Source organism: Phodopus roborovskii, unplaced genomic scaffold (assembly GCF_943737965.1).
Source record: "Phodopus roborovskii unplaced genomic scaffold, PHOROB, whole genome shotgun sequence".
NCBI lineage: Eukaryota > Metazoa > Chordata > Mammalia > Rodentia > Cricetidae > Phodopus > Phodopus roborovskii.
Window position 1 is genome coordinate 21,198,426 of NW_026126541.1, and position 13,441 is coordinate 21,211,866.

General features: G+C 42.5%; 1 protein-coding gene across 4 annotated transcripts in view; it reads left to right on the forward strand.

Moving 5' to 3' along the window:
• Myof (myoferlin) overlaps nucleotides 1-13,441 on the forward strand; it is a 138,516-nt gene that overhangs the window by 93,186 nt on the left and 31,889 nt on the right. For all 4 annotated transcript variants that reach the window (XM_051199900.1, XM_051199902.1, XM_051199901.1 and 1 more), the window contains 9 exons: nucleotides 1,528-1,642; nucleotides 2,505-2,610; nucleotides 3,791-3,936; nucleotides 6,813-6,986; nucleotides 8,370-8,478; nucleotides 10,017-10,094; nucleotides 11,889-12,070; nucleotides 12,164-12,322; nucleotides 12,420-12,518. In XM_051199900.1, coding sequence (XP_051055857.1) covers nucleotides 1,528-1,642; nucleotides 2,505-2,610; nucleotides 3,791-3,936; nucleotides 6,813-6,986; nucleotides 8,370-8,478; nucleotides 10,017-10,094; nucleotides 11,889-12,070; nucleotides 12,164-12,322; nucleotides 12,420-12,518 — 1,168 coding nt within the window. The remainder of the gene's footprint in view (nucleotides 1-1,527; nucleotides 1,643-2,504; nucleotides 2,611-3,790; nucleotides 3,937-6,812; nucleotides 6,987-8,369; nucleotides 8,479-10,016; nucleotides 10,095-11,888; nucleotides 12,071-12,163; nucleotides 12,323-12,419; nucleotides 12,519-13,441) is intronic.

Consider the following 13,441-nt stretch of genomic DNA (forward strand, 5'->3'; position numbering starts at 1 on the left):
ACGCGTGGACTGTATCTTAAAAGTTGTTATTAAAAAGAGAAGAAACATGCTCTGGGGATATGTATCTCAGTGGTTCATTGCTTTCCTCACATATGTGAGGCCCTAGGTTTAATTCATACTATCCCCTCCCAAAAGAAAACAATGGAGTAATAAGTCCTGGGTGTGAGCTACAGTCCCAAATAATCCAGGTGTACTGGAATAGACCCGTATTCCCAGGACTCTGAGGATCAGGAATTCAAGGTCATCCTCTGCTACACATTGAGTTCAAGGGCAGCTTGAGCCCCGTCTAAATCAATCAACAATCAGTAAGTAAATGAAAATGTTGCTGGCAGCATTAGTCCTAGAGCTCCCTCTTCTGACCACCTTGTGATGGTTCGCTCCGTGACCTCTATTGTCTTGAACTGTAGCTTGATCTATGGAGTCATCGCATGGGCCTTAAAAGGGGAGGAGAATGAGTGTGTGGTTTTGCCAGGCCTGGTACCCTCACATCCTTGCTTCTGGTGCAGAACTGTTCACTTTGTCTGGGGTTGTGGAGGTTGGTGAGGAGAGGGGATGGGGAGTTGAATTAGACAGAAGGAACGGGGTGAGGACAGGAAAGGTAAAGAGGGTTATAACTGGAAAATCACAAGGCTGGGGTGCCAAGCCTTGGGGTCTTCTCTGGGGTGCAGAGATTCTAATTTATACAAATGGTTGGGACTGTTTTTTAATACCCTTCCAGTGCTTGATTGCAGGGAGCCTAGAAACAGTAAAAGAAAAAGATCCATCATAATTTATACAAATGGTTGGGACTGTTTTTTAATACCCTTCCAGTGCTTGATTGCAGGGAGCGTAGAAACAGTAAAAGAAAAAGATCCGTCATTTGAGGGTCCCTGGAAGAAAACTTAAGGCAAAGTTGGAGCCTCTTTACCTTCTCCTGTGGGTTTTTGAAGTAGCTTTAAATCCAAGCAAAAGCTGGCCAAGCATCAGCACAGAGCACTCGGGGCCCCAAGGGTCCTGGAGTCTGAAGTAGGCTGTCTGGGCTGTGTGCTTAGAAACATTGATCTATGTCGTATGGAGCAAGCAAAGCCATGGGCACACATTTCTACACAGCTTCACTCCATTTTTAAAATAGAAAGGACATGAGGAGTATTTCCCTGTTCTTTGAACTGTCAGCCAAGAGTTTTACTGAGAAAGAGCTGGAAAGTCTATACTGCAACAAGTGTGGAAGGCACTCTCCGTGCTCCCCACGGGGAGCTGCTCACAGCCCTGTTTTCCTGGCTCCATCCTAATTACTTCGAAGGAGAAGCGACCCTGCCAATGTGCTGAGTCCTCTATAATTTAGGTCTCGCCGGCCCAGCCCCCTCTCCAAACGAATGTCAAAAGCTTTTAGTTCAAAGTTGAATTTGGAATGGAGAAACCAAAGGTCTCAAGCCAGAAGGGAAGTGGTGTCATTCCAGGCCGTAGGAGTCTCCTGAAGTGGGAAACAGCCGGGTTTGCTGGTCCTGTTTCCATTTCTCCTCAGTAATAGGAGTCCTCTCTCGCCCACAGCCTCCTGACTGAGGCTGACGCAGGTCACACGGAGTTCACAGATGAAGTCTACCAGAATGAGAATCGCTATCCTGGAGGCGAGTGGAAGCCAGCAGAGGACACCTATACGGATGCGGTGAGCCACCTGCATGTCCCATCTCTGTGCATCATGGGACATGCTCTACCCCTCGTCTGCTACATCCCCCATCCCAAATAGTCTTCACTTTGCATTCTCTCACTTTAAAATGAAGCTGAGTGTTTTCCATGTTTACGGCCACCTTTATGTCTTTTATATATGAACTTTGTTATCATAACCCTTTGTGAGTTTTAATGTGAACCGAAGTCAATGTTTCATATAAACATTGCTCAGCTTCACATGATCAGCATCATGAGCCCCTGGTAGCGTTTCCTAAACTGGAACACCCGTGTCTCAATGCTTGATCTGTTCTCTGTTTAGTTTTTCCTGAATAAACTTTTTTAAAGATTTTATTTAATGCATACACACACACATATTATATATACACAGTTATCTGCTTGCATGCTTGCACACCAGAAGAAGGCACTATATCTCATGATAGGTGGTTGTGAGTCACCATGTGGTTGCTGGGAATTGAACTCAGATCTTTTGGGAGAGCAGCTAGTGCTCTTAACCTCTGAGCCATCTATCTCTCCAGCCCCCGGCCCCCGAATAAATTCTTAAGAAGATGAGTGACACCATCTAAGAGTATTAATGAGACCATATAGAATGCTAATGTTTCATCATTTTGGCAAACAAAACCAAGAATTTCACATGGTTCAGTTTAATGCTATTCTCTAATAGTAAAAAAAGAAAGTACTGGACCAAAGACAAGTGATTTTCATGTAGCATTTGTATATAAGTAAAGGTTAGAATTTTCCCGAGTAAAACGAATCTCGAAGATGAAGACACAGATTCTGTAGTTAAGTGTCAGGAAAGTTTCCTCGTCCTTGGATCTCATTCATGTCTGTCTGTCTCTCAGAATGGAGATAAGGCAGCATCGCCCAGTGAGCTGACTTGCCCTCCGGGTTGGGAGTGGGAAGATGACGCGTGGATATATGACATAAATCGAGCAGTGGATGAGAAAGGTAACTTGGATATCTGTTTGCCTGAGTGTGAGTCTGCAGAAAGACCTTGGTTAACCAGAGCAAAGTTTCCATGGGAGGAAGAGCCCGATCTCTGCTGGTCTATGACAGTTAGGTCATGTGGTGTTATCCATGACTAGTCATGGATAGATGGATGCTGGGCGAGGAGATTTTAGAAGTGGGAAATGGAGATGATAGGACCAACCAGCTGGACGTTGGTATACTTAGAAATCCAGAGTAAGAATATAGGTGAGATTAAGAGCGTGGAGTTTTTTCTTTTCTAATCACACTCCATAAGCTCCCTGTGATAATCAAACCTAGAGGTCTTATAAATAACTCAGACAAGAGGATGGCAGGTCCATCTGAATTTACTGTTTGTAGGGAAGGTTGGTACTGCTGTACTTGGAAGCTATGTCAATCACATGACTGCTGGTGGGATGACTTATAGGACATGTTGCCAGTCTCTTGGAACTACCAAGAGGAAAAGTATAATTGACTCTTTTCTCTAAGAGGTGATAATATGTTAGCAGAGTAGGAGTGATACATTAAGACTCCAAATGGATGGTGAATTCTGCATTGATTGGGATGCACACACCAGGTCTTATAATGAAGGCATTTATTGAGCAATAACAAGGTACCAACCACATATTATGTGTCTTTTACCTTTAAGGTCAACAAGTTGGAACATAGACAGGTTTACTGACTTGCAGGAAACACTACTGAAGAGTTAGGAATGTAGCTCAATAACAGAGCACTTATCTGGTATTCACAGGGCCCTGAGTTTAATATCTGAAGAACAGAAAGGTTGAGTACCTCTTACCCAAAATTATGGGCCCAGAGGTAGTGGTTTTGGTTTGAGAAATGTTTAGCTTTTGGAATATTTCCTCTCATGTGTGCCCACATGCACACACACACACACACACACATGCATACAAACACACATGCACACAAACACACATATATGCATACATATATGCATACATACATAATACATATACATACTTTTACATTTGAGCCATGATGGCAATGTTTTGGCATGACACACTTCTTCTTTTCAACCTGTGGCAATCACAACAGCAGAGAATTTCTGTGAGCAGAGAGGAGCTGTGTATTATCCAGCAAGTTATTTGCTGATCAGGAAGATGCTTCTCTATTGAGTAACTATCCTCAAATTCTCTTGCAGGCTGGGAGTATGGAATTACCATTCCTCCTGACAACAAGCCCAAATCCTGGGTTGCCGCAGAGAAAATGTATCACACGCATAGACGGCGGAGACTGGTCCGAAAACGCAAGAAAGATTTGACCCAAACAGCTTCAAGTACTGCAAGGGTAAGAGGAGTGGTAGTGGGTGCTGGACCAGGTGCTCTGCCTGCCACACCATGCAGGGTTCCAGCTGCATGGCTGTTTCTGCAGAGCCCTTCGCAAATCAAGGGTCTTAGAAGAAGGATTCAAATCCTGACTCTACAGTCTTTCTCATTTGTGAAATCAAAGCAAGATTTAGAAGCATCTATCTTAGGTACAGTTTCCCATTGCTGTGATAAAACACCATGACTGAAAGTGGCTTGTGGAGGAAGGGTTAGTATTTCAGCTCACATGTCCTGATCACAGCCCATCATGGAGGAAATTGTTTAGTGCCTGGGTCACCAGCCTCCAGCATCGCAGGGCTCAAAGGGAAAAGGGGAAAGACACTCATATACTTTCCTGATGGTTTCCTTCTTCTGTAGTCTTCATTCTGTATTCTATATTCTCTTTTCTTATATCTATCCCTTCTGCTCTCTTCATGTTTTCCTCCTAACTCTATCTTTATTCTTATTCTCTTTCTTTATTTTCCTCTACAGTTTATATATCCCAACAAAATCTTTCAAGCAATATAAAAATTACTGTGGAGTTACATTCTAGTTTTCAAGTGAGTGATTACAATGAATACAAGTAAAAAAAAAAAAACATGTTTTTCATGTTTTCCTTACATGATTTAACATTTAACATATTACAGGTGAAAAACAAATTATCAAAAGAGCTCACATACATTCACACCCAAGCAACTTGTTATAGATTAACTGTGTGGTCGAACAAGATATTCTTCTCAGTTAGGTCTTTCACTGGCAGGCTGCACTTTGTGGTTACAGAGAAAAGACCAATTGTTTTACTACTTACCTTGAAAGGTAATCTTATAAGGAATCTTAAAAGAATCACAAACCTAAGCTTTTATACATGAAACACTCAGTCAGCTCTACTTAAAATCTTTAAGATACATACCCACTCATCAATAGTTTTTTTTAATATCAGAAGATTGAGGACAGAAATAGGTACAAGGAATTAATCACCTTTGATTGTAGTATGAATGATAAAAACCCAGACACAGATACTGGGGTTTAAGTGGGAGATCAGAGAAGCAAAGCAGCCAGCCACTATAGAGTTCTCCCCTCTACCAATGCTCAGACCGAAGGGGAGATCCACTGAACCTCAGATTGCGTCTTCAGACTGCACTGCTCTCCTCAAAGCCTCGGAGTCCCAGACTGTCATGCTCTCCTTTAGGTGGCTGGACACTAATTGCCCTGAGACATTGTGCTCTTGTCTTTTATATACCTCTCTGGTGCTGGGATTAAAGGCATGAACTCTGTTATTCTTGTAGGTTGATTCACTTTTATGTAGCCCCGAGTGGCCTTGAACTCAGATCCATCTGCCTCTGTCTCCTGAGTCCTGGGATTAAAGGTATGCACCACCACTGCCCAGCTTCAATAGCTAAATAGTGGGGCTGGCTTTGCATACTTGTCCCCAGTGGCTGTATTAGATCATAAACAATATATCAGCACATTTGGTCACCAACCGATTCATGCAAGGAAAGCACATCAGCCAGTAATAATTGGGTTAGAACAATACTAAACAGGAATTCTTCCTATTGCTCAAAGGCTCAATGCTAGTGGGTGCTGTGAAATTACAACATTTTATTCAATGATTATCTTTCTGGGAATGAAAATGAAGCTACTTCATCTTGGTGTTTGTGTTGCTTAGCAGCCTGCTTCCAGTACACCAGTACAGGGTGTGGTAGAATGAATGTGTATTAAACCGACATTGTGCCACCCTGATTGGGTGAGAAATTTCTGGACGTGTTCCACTTTCTCTTTTCACGAGTACCAACGTGACTCAGATACAGCCCTGGGCCACTGATCAGAAGCCCTAGTTCCACTCAGGAGCTGTGCCCAGACTTCAGTCATGCCCTCTAGCCTGCTTCATTTTCAGCTACACAAAACAGGCCATCGTTACTGTTTACCCTGCCACTGAGCGAGTTACAAGATCGTAGGAAACCTGGGTTTTATGTTTATTTGAAGTGGGGTAAAAAAGACCATTGGCTAATCTCAACCCTCCATGGAGCTTTTATTTCTAATCTCATCAGTAATATTCAATACTGTTTTCCGTTTGTTCAATCTGGTCACACTTGTAAGACAAGTTATGTGTTTTTAGACACTTTCATGTCAAATACGTGGAGGTAAAGGCCACATCTACCTTTTTCTTCAGTATTACCTCAGCCTTGAATATGATTCCTTTAAATAGATAATGTGCATATAAGTCATGTTGAACTTGAGAATACTGTTCTTGGGCTGGGCGTTGGTAATGCACACCTTTAATCCCAGCACTTGGGAGGCAGAGGCAGGCGGATCTCTGAGTTCGAGAACAACCTGGTCTACAGAGCGAGTTCCAGGACAGGCTCCAAAGCTACAGAGAAACCCTGTCTGAAAAAAAAAAAAACAAAAAACAAACAAACAAAAAAGAATACTGTATTTGATTAGTAGTATAGAAATAATATGCTCTGGTCTATCACATCATTACTAATTATAGCAGCTTTTAGCATAAACAAGACATTTAAATCCTAAGGGATAATACCATTTTACCCCATGTATAAAATGCAGATAGCCATTTTTTCCCAAAAAATGTCACATCACTGTTCTTATGAGCTCAGTCTGAGAAAGAACTCCCTCTCACACACTTCCCCTGTCTGAGTGGTTGCTGTAGTTGCCTCTCTGGGTCCTACAGTCCACCCGCTCTGCCAATTCAGAGCTCCCATCTTTGCTGTCTTTGCTGTGTCCTGGCTCCTCACGTGGTACTCGGCCGAGAGTGGACTGCATATTTCCATTGACCTAAATGGCCTGCTTTATCAGTAGGAGGAAGATTATTATTTCTCATTAAAAGTTATGCTGCTGTCTTAGGCTATGGAAGAATTCGAAGACCGGGAGGGCTGGGAATACGCTTCGTTAATTGGCTGGAAATTCCACTGGAAACAGCGCAGTTCAGACACCTTTCGCCGCAGGCGCTGGAGGAGAAAAATGGCTCCTTCAGAAACACACGGTGCTGCTGCCATCTTTAAACTTGAAGGTGCCCTTGTAAGTAACCAGAAGCAAAGGTGTGAATAATGCTGGTGTAGAGGAAATGTGTGTGAGTGATGGAGACAGCGCAGACAAGTCCAGAGAGGCCCCTGTGCTGCACAGCTGTGAGAAGTTGGGGGAAAGGTATATACCCTGTGTCCAATGACATGAGAGGTCCTCAGAACAGTACTGCAGGCACATCTATTTCTCCCAGATTTCCCCCAGTATGTCTGCCAGGGCCCTGGTTTCAGGAAACATCCAGTAATTTCACAGGCGCAAATGGGTTGGAGATTGTAGCTATTTAATAGACCGAAAGAGCTGAATATGCAGATTCACAGGGAAAGAGAAACAGAAGGATGGCTCACAAAGTTAAAAGATGACTCACATGACAGTAAAGGAGGTAGGTGTTGGGGGTGGGGTGCAGGTCAGTAGAAGGAACGAATAGAAACAGCAATGGGCGGTCTGTGCAACAGGGCGGCCAAGATTCATTTGCATGGATTGGGAAGAAGGCTCATTGGTTAAGGATGTTTGCTATGCAAGCCTAAGGACTCATACCCTGTACCCATGTCAAAAAGGCTAGGTGCATGTGGCAGTGGAGGACTGTCACCCCAGCACTGAGGAGTGAGAAGTGGTGGCAAGGGGAAACAGGAAGGTCACTGCGGCTCTTCACAGGCAGCCAATCTAGCCAAAAACTAGTGAGCTCCTGTTCAATAAGACCCTGTCTCCAGGGAATGAGAAAGAAAATAACAGCTGGCCTCACACACAGCTGTGCATGGATACACACACATCCTATTCACACAGACACACAGGAAGGAAGGGAGGGACAGGGAGAGGGAGAGGACCATTTCTAAGCATAGTCTGTTTTCTCCTCTGTATGCTGACCCCACCACACTCTGCTGCTCTTTGCCTTCCTCTTCCCAGCCTTGGAGAGCAGCCATTATTTCCCCACTCTTTCAACAGCAGGGTAAAGAACTAGCTCCCACTTCCTGCTCTGCCACCTTCTAGTAAGGTGACTCTGAAGAAGTCACTTACTGTCCTGAAAAATGGAGTGGTTGGTGATAAAATTCTCTTCCAGAAACCACTGTTGCTGTTGCTTGTTAGTCTCATCTCTTGGCTTGCTTGTTTTTAGGTTGTGGTGATGTTGGTGATGATGTTGATGATGTGGGTGATGATGATGTCGATGATGGTGATGATGTTGGTAATGATATTGATGATGTTGGTGATGATGATGGTGATGATGATGATGTTGATGATGATGACAACAATGATGATGGTGATGATGATGGCAATGATGGTGATGATGTTGGTAATGATGTTGATGATGATGGTGATGATGTTGGTGATAATGGTGATGATGATGTTGTTGATGATGATGACAACAATGATTTCTTCCTACTTTAGGGGGCAGACACCACAGAGGATGGAGATGAGAAGAGCTTAGAAAAGCAGAAGCACAGTGCCACCACTGTGTTTGGAGCAAACACGCCCATTGTCTCCTGTAATTTTGACCGTAAGTTTTAAACACAGCTGTGAATTCTACATTTGTCACTTCCATCTCTAGAAACCTCTTCCGATCATGTAGTGTGAAAAAAAAAAATCTCCTGGGATGAAAGTGACTTTCAAATTCTTCCCTTAATGAAGATTTTAAAATACAGTCTGAAAAACCGTGTCCTATTTGGGATGAAGAATGATCAAATCACTGATTATGTTGTCTGTCCAAAATACTCATTCTAGCAAAAAAAAAAAAAATCCTAAATTATTATCTTAATTACAGAAAAAAAAAAGCGAGAATTTTAAGGAAAGTCTGCTCTCAGTGCTAGCCTTCAAGAATTCCAGAATGTTTTTGATAATGGCACATTTTATGTAGGTCTTAATATCTACCACATAGTCAAGTATTCATGGTTCTGGAATTCAGTCACAATACTCTGCTTCCCCTCAAACTGTGTGTGTGTATGCATGGTCATGCATGCGTGTGTGTGTGTGTGTGTGTGTGTGTGTGTGCATGCATTAATAAGAGGAGTTTGAAAATTTTAAAAGTCAAAGAAGCATTTATCAGAAAACTATCCCAGACCTCGGTCTAACCTGGCAGGGAGGCCTTGCTCAGTGGCTGCTGGAGACCCAGGCTCATGGAGTCTGTGATGAGAAGCTGTGCACTAAACTAGTCCTGTTGTATCACAACAGGACTAGTGCTCTCCCATAGCCATGCTGTCATCGGGTTCGTTGCAGCAGTTACTCATTTGGTTTTATTTTATCTTTCAAGGAGAGTTTCTGTATGTAATCCAGGCTGCCCCTGCCTCTTGCATGCCGGGATCACAAGTGTGTAGCACCACACCTCACACCTAGTAGTTTAAAGTCCAGCCCCGTTACATTCTCCCCTGCCTTTTATGTGCATAAGATCCACTCTAAGACTCCCCTCTGCCAACCCTGTTTGTAGATGGTCTCTCATATTATATGTGATAAAGTTTAATTTATAAATTATACACAATAACTGGTAAATAGCAGTAACATTATGAATATTAAAATAAACTATGATAAAGTACCAGTATCATTACTCTTGTGCTTTGGGCATTTATTAAATAAATAAGGGTTACTTAACACAAGCCCTACAATGCGACTACATTAGTCAGTTTGATAACTGAGTTAAGGAACTACCAAGAGACTAACAGGCAGGCAGCATATACAATATGGATACACTGAACAGAGGAACAACCCACATCCCAAGTGAGACAGAGACTGATCCCACTGTAGGACTTGCAATATGAAACTTATGCATTATTTATTTCTGGACTGTTCCACTGTTTACATTGGAATTTAGACAGATAGTCCAATGTTTGTGACCTGAGATTGATTTTGGGTAATTGAAACAGGGGGAGCAAAACCATAAATAAGGGGATTACTGTATGTTTTCTTTTATAAGAAACCACTATGTTGGGAATATTGTGCTCTCTTCTATGGGGACATAGATAAGTGACCCACATGTCTGAAACACATTCCAGAAAAATCTTGCTAACAGTGAGTGTCCTATTTCTTGTCGCCTCTTCTTTTCAGGAGTCTACATCTATCACCTGCGCTGCTACATTTATCAAGCTAGGAACCTCATGGCTTTGGACAAAGACAGCTTTTCAGGTGAAGGGGAAATCCCCAATACACTATTACATGGCAGGCTAGCTTGGCTCCGCTGCCCATCAACTAGTTTTGCATTTTGTTTTGTTTTCATTTTTTTACAAGAAAACCCTTTTCACATGGAGATGACTTTGGTATACTTGAAGAAAACAGCCCAGTTATTACTTAAGCAATCACCAACTGCTTTAAGAACTGTTCTTGGGTACTAGAATATACATGGCCCTTGAACACTAGTAATCACTTATTGAGCAATAAAGTGTCACAAAGAGAAACTTCTGTGCATGGCTGCATTTTAAATCTGGGTCCTGAGCCAATTGGTAAATTAAGATTCTTTACATTTTCGGTTATGTTCTCAAGGTGATAAAAAGATCACACAGTCACACAGTCAGCCCATTAGCCCAAAGCCCCTGACTGTGAGTCATGTATAAGACGTTTGGGTTTTTTTTTTTTCCCTCTGTTGCCTTATCCCACCCTCACCCCCACCCTGACCCAGCCACCTCCTAGCACTATATAACGATGAGGCGTCAACATGCTCCTGGTGGTTTTTTTGTCTGTGCTCCTTCCTCTAAAGGTGCAGATAGTGCAGGCACCGTCCTGGGGTATTTAGGGACATTCCAATTCAGAGACCTGCAAGCCCGCAAAGTTTGCCTGGAAGCAGCTCTTAAACACTTGCCTGATACTATCATGTACTTGTGTCAATTCTGAACTGTGTCCCAAGCACTCCTCTTACTCAGTATTTGTGAATTATTTCCTTCCCTAATAAATTAGACCATATTATCTAGACCTGGTCTATATATTAGATCTTGATCTCTAAATTAGATCAAGATTATCCTATTCTGTGGAACGAAGCTTCAAAAATGTTTTTGAAGACGTTTTCAAATAGTACCCACCAGGGGGCACTCCCTCACTGTAGATCCAATAGGAATATTAGAAAAGTCTTCACTGATGTTTGCATAAAACTTTAAGCACATTTCTTGCAGTCGGAGACACAAGATTTATCAAAGGAGCAAAATTTAAAAAAAAAGTTCTTGTCATGTGATGGATGTCTGCAATATTAAAAGCTTCCCCTTGGCATACACAAGAGCTTCAAGCTAGATGTTATTTTATTGCTGGAATAAGTCACCACTCTGGGAAACTGTGAAATGGTTTAGTGTAATTATTTATCATGTAGGAGAACACAGAATACTTCTTGGCATATAATATTGGAAGCACTTTTCTGCTTTTACAAGCTGTAGATTCTGAGGGCAGCAGAGCCTTTCTTATTTACTGCTATATTCTTAAAACGTAGCACTCAAACATAAAACTTTCTGGATAGGTTAACAGTAGAAGCAAAAGCATAAAAGTAACATATTTATCAGTGGTATGGCTAATAGGCTCTGTCCTGAGCAGCCTACTTTCTTCATACCATCTCATCTTCTACCCATTGGGAAACAGATACAACGTCATGGCACAGAGGAAGAAATCAAGGAAGATTAAATATTTAGGAATATTAAATGCTTAGGAAGATTAAATATTTTTTCTTCCAAGGTCATGAGCTCAGTCAGGTGCTTGACACCACATGTGTCTGGTTGCAAAGCTTATACTCTAGACTGTGCAGGTGAAAGAGTATCTGCTTGATTAGCCTTGATGGGGACAAGCATATCCCAGAGAGACACTCCTTTGCACACGCCAGGGCATTGTCTTCACATGGGTGGTGAAAGCATATGACCACCATGCCCACAAGAAAAAGCCTCGGGAAGAAATAAGCTGTCCTAAGCAGGTAGACTTCCCGTAACTTTATTGTTTTTCTGTCCTTAGATCCATATGCTCATGTCTCCTTTCTCCATCGAAGCAAAACCACAGAGATCATCCACTCCACCCTGAATCCCACCTGGGACCAAACAATTATTTTTGATGAGGTTGAAATCTTTGGGGAACCCCAAACAGTTCTACAGAACCCACCCAAAGTTATCATAGAACTTTTTGACAATGACCAAGTGGTAAGTAATATGAAATCTTAAGATGACCCAGGGACACTGTAGAGGCCCGCATGCTTATTTGATCAGGAGTTTGAGTGTGATTTACTTCTCTAGGGCAAAGATGAATTTTTAGGACGAAGCATTTGTTCTCCTTTGGTAAAACTGAACTCGGAAACAGATGTCACACCCAAGCTTCTCTGGCACCCAGTCATGAATGGAGACAAGGCCTGTGGGGACGTCCTTGTAACAGCCGAGCTGATTCTGAGGAACAAGGTACATCGCTTTGTTCTTGCTCATGTATTGCTTGAGCTGCCTGAAGCATCCTAGTAGAATGAAAGGGAAGTTTTGACAGCCTATGCTTGTTTCACAGGATGGCTCCAACCTTCCTATTCTTCCCTCTCAAAGAGCACCAAATTTATACATGGTCCCTCAAGGTATCCGGCCTGTGGTTCAACTCACTGCTATTGAGGTATGTATTCTCTCCAGGTTTTACTTGATCAACCCAAAGGGTAGAACAAAACAAGAACTGTTAACATAGGGAATGGCATCATGCTGCATGCCTATAAAAATCTTCCCCCAAAATAGAAATAGTTATTTTTTAAAAAAAATTGAAATCTTAACAGAGCAATAGGAAGCACATTTCTGAGATTGGGGGACATTGGCCAGAGATGATGGCCCAAGAGAAAGTGCCTGTGTGGACAGAGACAAGGCCTGCAAGGGAGGCAGAGGGAGGGAATTGGGAAGCCTGTGGACATGGCGACATGAGACATAATTAGGGCAGACACAGGCTAGTGGAGATAACCTTGTGTCCTGATAAGGCAAGCATTGTTAGCGTCTCTGTTTCACTGGGCATTCTCAAAGACAGACACAGGAAGCTTCAAACAACAGCTACCAGTTTGGAATGCCTGCAAGTCACTTACCAGAGAAGAGGTTTATGCTTGCTCCTCGAAATTGCCCCACAGTAGATCACACCATGATTCCTGTTTACAGAAGAAGCTGACTGATCTGCATTGACAGCTATGCTGCTCGTTGTTTTGGGGTTTTTGTTTTTGTTTTTTTGTTTTGTTTTGTTTGTTTGTTTTTTGTTTTTAGCTCTCCAAGAGAGGGAAAGGCTAGAGCCACTTCCTCTGCTTGTCCACAGGCTCCTAAAGATAACATTCACTGACATTTTAGACAAATAAGCATCAGTCCATCTTAAAGACTGTCCTGGTGATTGAGACTGGATTTCTGTCTACACGTTTTGTTGTTCTTGTTGTTTGGGTGTTTTTGTTTTTGTTTGTTTTTTGAGATGGGGTTTCTCTGTGTAGCCCTGGCTGTCCTGGAACTCACTCTGTAGCCCAGAATAGCCTTAAACTCAGTGATCCACCTTCCTCCAGGTGTGTGCCACCACCA